The sequence below is a fragment of the Nicotiana sylvestris genome, chromosome 5, assembly GCF_000393655.2.
Source record: "Nicotiana sylvestris chromosome 5, ASM39365v2, whole genome shotgun sequence".
NCBI lineage: Eukaryota > Viridiplantae > Streptophyta > Magnoliopsida > Solanales > Solanaceae > Nicotiana > Nicotiana sylvestris.
In genome coordinates this window covers 7803938-7811336 of record NC_091061.1, presented here as the reverse complement: position 1 = coordinate 7811336, position 7399 = coordinate 7803938, and the positions used below count along the sequence as shown (strand labels likewise).

The window sequence follows — 7399 nt, the reverse complement described above, 5'->3', positions numbered from 1 at the left end:
TCCGTCTTGAACAGAAATTCTTCGAGCAATATGTTTGACGGAGCTGTCATCAAATATTTTCTTCTGTGGAGTGGACGAGTATACTTGGATTTGTGTTTTAATAGAATCCAATAATTCTTGTCCATATAAAGTTTATCATATATAGTTCTAATAATGAAAGATTTGATAGTCATAATCTTAATTGATTTTAAAGTTGCTAAATATTAAAAAATTATTAAATGATTATTTTATCAAATACGAAATGTTTTAAAGATTGAAAAAGGCGAACACATTTCTCTAAGAAATAGATAATGGAAATGTTTGATCAAGTTGCTAAGTTTACGCTTTTAATAGAATCTATTCATCTACAAGAATTTCATATGTTAATTACACTGAAAAATGAATGACGCATATAGTCTAGGACGAAATAAGAGAAACAATATAAATAAAGGAAATTTTACCTCTAAGAAACTGATACGACCAAAGATCATTTCCATATATTTTGTTCAGTTGATACATTCCTACTTAGCTTTACATTTTTTTGTTGCTTTTTCACATAAGGAATGTTTAATAAATACATATAATTTAGTTGATTTCGTATTCCTAAGTATTAGGAGAAATAATTAAATAACTATTCCTAAATATTAGATTTAAATTAAACGACTATTTTACATAATGTGAAATTGATTTTTAAAGGGGAAAAATTGAATGATATTATGGTAAGAGGTTTCGTGCTTTTAATATATATATATATAATTTGTATAAAAGTTACTCAATACTTGAATCAGTTGAACCCGTAGTTTGGTAGCTACAATCTGTCTGTATTCTGTGTACAAAATGATAAGACAGACAGATGGAGAAAGAAGAGGAATTAAAAGCTTCTAAATTTCAGGTGGGAAAGAGGTAGTTGAGAAGATTTTGGATCAACTTTTACGGAAAAGTTTTCCAAGACTTGACATCGTCATGCTGATGTTTTCTCTTTTTAATTTTTGTTTTGTTTTGGAAACAAATGAAATCGTTCATGACAATTGGAAATGTCAAATCTTGGTATATTAATTGGCCATTTGGATGCGAAGGCCTATGTCCAAAAGGAAGCCATATTCGTATAATTGGTGTAAATATCAATGCGAGTAAGTTTTTACCGTCAAACTAGAATATTGGATTAAGCTGTCACCAAACAAGCCAAGCTCTGATGGTCGAAGCGCGATAATTGCCTACCACACCATGACTCGCCTTAGTTTTTACATGGATGCAAAAGTAAGAAGACGTGTTCTTTCTAAGTGTTGGTATTAGTGCATTTTTTAATATTAAAGTACATTATTTCTTGTGAGATAATAGTTATAAATAAACAAGAAAGTGGTCATTATTTTGGTGTAACTCTTTAAACCACTAATGTCATGATCTACCACTAATTACCTATTAAATGTTAAATTTTTTACCACCAACCATGTTCTATAACTTTATTATGCCACTACTTTGTTATTTATTTCATGGAAGAAATTCTACACCTAAAAATAGTGATATTTCTTCCTTGTGTTTGGTGTGGGAAAATATGGTATTGTGTATGAAAAAAGTGAACTTGGTGTAGTGAAAAAGAGAGTTAAGAGAAGGAGAAAATCTAAGCCTCTAACTTATTCTCTACAAAAGAGTATTATTTTTGTTGAAGGAATGTATTCATTTTATTGGAGCTTTGGACTCAACAACTTGTCCAGAGTTTGTTCGAGTCATACGACGTTGTTGGGCTGTTGTATACTGGATGAGACAAGTTAAGAGTATTACTGCTGGACTCAGAGGCGGATGTAGAGAAGGGAATACGGGTTCCCGAGTACCCAGTAACTCATACGTAAACCCTGTATTTATATTAAAAAATTCACTAAATATTAGTAAATATCTAATTGGGAACCCAGTTATTATTGCATATTAATTTAAAATTATGGCAGGAACCCATAAGCCTCATATCCTGGATCCGCCTCTGGCTGGACTGGTGAAGATGCTACCGCAATGAGCTTAAATCTATTTAAAGAGAATGATATATCTGCGCCTCAGCCTGATGAATATTTATTTATCTTATTTTTGAATTGTAATTACTTGTAATTTCACCAACACTAAGTGTAGAAGAAGATAGTAATGGCAGCTATTACTGCAGCAAAATAATGATATAAAAAAATGAGTGTACTGAAAACCAACCCAATGAAGACAATTTGAATCATAGGAAAAGACACTTTTGAATAGTTTCTTTCCTTAAAAGAAGAAAAAAAAAAACAAAATTGAGAAGAAAAAAAAAATGAATTCTGGTCTTAAGGAGTGCCACGTCACCTTTAAAATATTGATCACACCAATATTATTGATTCATCCTCTCATAAATACTATAGCAGCAGGAAAATATCCTATATAAATATATACACATACATGATGTGTACGTACATACTTTATTCTGGTATAATTCCACATATTTAAGGGTACATGTCTTTAGACAATCGTAGTTTTGCCTTAGCAAAAAATGGCATGGTACGAAGGAGAGCACATTCCGGGTAATCATCAGCCAAGTCATTGCCTGGAGAGTTCAATGGTAAACTCCAAGTAAACCCTTGAAGAAGCCTAGCAAGTAACATAGTGGTAATTGTTGAGCCAAGGTTTACACCTGGACAACCTCGTCGTCCAATACTAAATGATAACAAACGTAACTCTGAATCAGTGAAAACTACATCACCACCTTCTTCGCTGATATGGCGCTCTGGCTTGAACTTCATGGGATCATCCCAAACTCTAGGGTTTCGGCCAAGTCCAAAACGACTTAATAACACTACACTCCCTTTTGGGATGAAGTATTCACCAACAACAGAATCCGATACAGACACATGAGGAACGTTAAAAGCCGTCAAGGGATGTAGTCGAAAGGACTCTTTAATACAAGCTTTGACATAATTTAACCGTGGCAAGTCGGATTCTTGAACCAATCTATTGCTCCCCATGACATTGTCAATCTCTTCTATGGCCCTTTGCATTATCTTTGGTTGGTTCAACATTTCTTTGATTGTCGATTCGACTGCATATGAGGGATTATCTAACGTTGCAAGCATGAATTCCTGCCAATATAATCGGTAACCAAGAAGGTCAAACAAAATAATCGTAATTGATTTTCTAACAAATTTTTTTATGTTTTTCTAAAATCAAATCGAAAAAAAAACAAAAAAAGCAAGTCTCATTTTCACATAAACTAATAAAATGATGTAATCCAAACGGACAATCGATCTTTTGACTTATGTTTCAAAAATATTTTCCAAATTCTTCTGAAACTACTCCCTCGTTCCAATTTATGTGAACATTTTTGCTTTTCAAGATTCAAACTACATACATTTTGAAAGACATTTTTTCATCATATCAACATGGGAAGAATTAAAAGTTATAGTACTTTTTGTATAATATTTGAATATCTAAATTTTAACTTTAAATATCGAGTTGATCTAATTCAATTTAGCTTCAAAGATAAGTTAAATTAACTTTCGAAAAACGAAAAAGTTCAACATAAACTGGAACATAGGGAATAAATCAAGAAAAGCCATCGAGTAATGTTGAATTCTAATTAATTTATATGGTCAAAAAAATATTGAAATTGGTTTTAAGCAAGATTCAGGACAGATTTAGCAGTTTCTAACGAAATCTTACTTGTCTATTTTGATTTATATAACGCTGTTTGATTGGATACTGAGCTTAAGAAAGAGATTTTTGAAACTTATGAAATATGTCATGATATTTATAGCCGTAAAAGCATGTCACTAAAAGTAAAAATAAAAATCTTAAAGTTTATCACGCTGTTCACATGGTTTAAGAGAGTATACTCACAAGGACTTGTGCTTTAATCTCTTTAGCATTCAACATAGGATTCCCATTAGTATCTCTGAGCATGATAAGGACATCAAGGATGTCTTCTTCCACGGTTTTTTTGCCATTCTTCGAAATATGAATCCTCTGGTCAATTTCAAGATCAATGTGTTTTGTTGCTATGGCAAAGGCTTTCTTAATAATTGCCTTGTGACCATCTAAATCAAATCCACTTAACCATGGTAAGTAATCTGAGATACTAAAAGAATGAAAATATTCAAGAAGTGTTAAATATGCATCAATTTGCTTCTCCTGATCTTCTTGCAATTCTACTAATGGTCCTCCATTTTCTATTATACTTTTTCCAAGTAATCTCTTGCTGAAAACCATATTGTTAATAACATTTGCACAATAGTATCTTGTCACTTTCCTCAAGTTAATAACAAGACGTTTGTTAATGCACTGTTCATAAACGAATCGAAGAATATGGTCAGCTTCTTCATCTCTCTTACGACGAAGCCATTGAAAAGATGTAGCTGAGAGGACATGGGAAGAAAGGATTCTTCTCATTTTCATCCATTGATCACCCATAGGGAGAAAAAGCGAAGTCAAGTAGCCATTGCTAACGAGGTTCGCGGACATGCAAATAGGCCTCGATGAGAAAATCGAGTCTTGATTCTTTAAAAATAGGCAAGCAAGCTCAGGAGAAGTGACAGGAATGACATGAACATTACCAAGACGAATGCAAGCAATTTCAGTATCCATTTCCTCCATTAGTTTGTGTATCCACTCAAATGCTGGCTTCTTGTTTAGTACCATTTGAGGAATGCAACCAACTATTGGCCATGGTTTTGGACCTGGAGGCAATAATGGCTTATTTCTTGTAATACTCAATAATTTGCTTGTTATCTTAAGGATTATGGAAAAGAAAATTTGCCATAGAGTAGTAATATAGCTAAAGAAAGCAGAAACCATTTGAAAAAAATAAAAAATGTGTGGAAATTTAAAATTTATGATCATGATTTTAATTTCCTTGTGATTTCTGAAGGCTCAATCTACACTATTTATAGCAATTTCCATAGAAAAGTGTACGATAAGTAAGATTAGTACGTATCTAATATGAAGATTAGTACTAATCCGAAGATAAGGAAAAGTAGTGGAGTAGTAATCTATATCTATATCTATCTATTTATATTTATATTTATACTATATTAAAAGTACGAAGGCCCTTAGTGAAATATCGTTCGCTTTTTTTATCCCTTAAACATGATTTGACATCGGACAATATTGTCATTTGTCGGATCTCCAAATATTTAGGACATTAAAATCAAATAAAATTTAGTTTATTAAATTTTTTCTTATTTGCATTAGGTTTAGGCCTTTAAAATCAATTAAAAGATTTTCTTATTCTAACAAAAAGAAAAAAGTAGAAAACTTATAAAACTTACCTAACGTTATTTAGGTAAACTTGGAAACTTGAACGCTAATTTATTGCAACATAAATAATGACAAAAATGAATAGAGTTTCTTTAATTGACTATAAAATTCTAATAATTTATGAATATTAAAGTAGCCGATCTCTTATCTAACATCAGTAAAGCATCCCATTGCAAATAACAATAGTAAAACATGTACATGTTTAGGACTAAATTAATATATTTAGGTTTTTAAAATTAAATACCACTAACTTTAAATATGATCTTGAGCATCCATTGTTTTGATTAAAATACTGTCATTCTTCTTTAGTTTCATCATATTTCTTAACTCATGGGAAATGAACATTACATATTATTCTATAGATTACTGTCAGTGTTTTTTGTTATTTTTTACATATATATTCAAGGTCACAAAAAGATGGTTCTTACTATGAAAGAATGCCCGATAAAGTGCCATAAAAGTTTGATTTTCGTAGCAAAAGATATGACCATCAAAATCAGTTGTATGTCACTGACGGGTAACTTTTTAGAATTTTCATTTATCTTTTTGTAATCTTAGAGAGAGTGAATGCAACGATCCGACCGATCGTTTTGAATATTTTAGCCCCAATCCCCTATTTATTTCCTCCTCTATGTGGTATTATGGTTATGTAATTTGCTGGGGATGTTTGGTTTTGGTTTCAGGTGAGTTTCAGAGAGAAATAAGACATATAGTCCCTAAGTTGGAGGTTTAAGTTGAAAGAGTTCACCGTAATTTAAATTTTACGTAGATGACTCTGGAATGAAGTGTTGATGGTTCCAATAGCTCCGTATGGTGATTTTGGACTTAGGATAGCGTCCGGATGTTGATTTGGTGGTCCGTAGGTCGTTTCGGCGTGAATTGGCGAAAGTTAGAAAGTTGAAGGTTTGGAAGGTTAGAAAGTTTGACTGTGAGGGCTTTATTAATATCTAGGTTTAATTCCGAAATCTAAAGTTGGAATAGGTCTGTCATGTCACTTATGACTTGTGTGCAAAATTTACACTCTATCAGAGTTGTTTTGGTATGAATCGACATTAGTTTTGAAATTCTGTAGTTCATAGTTTCAATATGCTTGAATTCAGATTGAATCCAGAATAATGTTGAACTTAATGCATTGCTGAAGCACTGCTGTTCTGGTGTCATTGTATCTGCGGAGGGTTTAGCCGCACGTGAGGACACGCAAAAGTGAGAGGCTGCTCCCAAATGCAAGGGGCTTTGGGCCAGGCAGGAATCGCAGATTGCGAGGCTCCTTCTGCATCTTCGAGCTCGCAGGTGTGAGGATTGTGGTCACACATGCGGAAGATTAAATGCAGGAGCGGTCCCGCTTCTTCGGGAATTTTACTGCATCTTTGATTTTGTTAAGTTTGTCCAAAATCGCACCTGCGGAAAAATCATCGCAGGTGCGAGACCGCATCTGCGGAATCTTGATAGCATCTGTGGTGTTCGTTCAAGGGTTCAAATGCCCAGAATTTTTCATTTGTGGCATGATTTTTAGCAATTAATTTGTACTCGAGACTTCCAAATTAGTATACAAAATGGACCTTTGACTCTATTAATGTTGAATTTCATGTACCTAACACACAATTTTGTTTTGGACGATTTGTCGAACACTTTGCAGGCACTTTAAAATCGCCTCTTCTTCACATAAATTGGGTACTCAGATTTCCCACAAATCTATTTCATAGTAAGCAGCACACACTAACCTACTCTCAATCAAATTCCTCACCCTAATATTAGCCTAAATCAGAGGGGGTCTTGGGACTAGAGGGACACGGCCATGAAAGGCCAAAGAAAACAAGAAGGAGAACAGAGAAGACAAAGGGAGAGATGAGTAGATGAGATAAAGTGAAAATACCTGTGTCTTGTGTGAGTGCACTAGAATTCACGAGCAGTGCAGGTTTTGGAGTATGTTAGAGATAGGGGAGTTTAGGGTTGGGAGAACAAAAGCAGAAGATACCTGAGGGAAATGAGCAAATTAGATCTTTAAGATTCCTCGATTTCTGCACCTGCGGATTTTTAAGCGCTTCTGTGCTTTCACTTATGCGCAAAAGAAATCGCACTTGTGGTTTCTACCACATCTGCATTTTTGATCCTCTTCTACGCAAGCGCACATGTGCATTCCCAAACCACAGGTGCGAGAACT

The 7399-nt window shown here is 33.6% G+C and overlaps 1 protein-coding gene across 1 annotated transcript; it reads right to left on the bottom strand.

Moving 5' to 3' along the window:
- Nucleotides 1-2291: 2291 nt before the first annotated feature.
- LOC104231570 (isoleucine N-monooxygenase 2-like) lies at nt 2292-4830 on the bottom strand. Its single transcript, XM_009784583.2, has 2 exons — nt 3823-4830; nt 2292-3065 (listed from the first exon to the last, which is right to left on the bottom strand). The coding sequence occupies exons 1-2, from the start codon at nt 4819-4821 to the stop codon at nt 2433-2435; spliced, it is 1632 nt and encodes a 543-aa protein (XP_009782885.2). The 5' UTR covers nt 4822-4830; the 3' UTR covers nt 2292-2432.
- Nucleotides 4831-7399: the final 2569 nt, after the last annotated feature.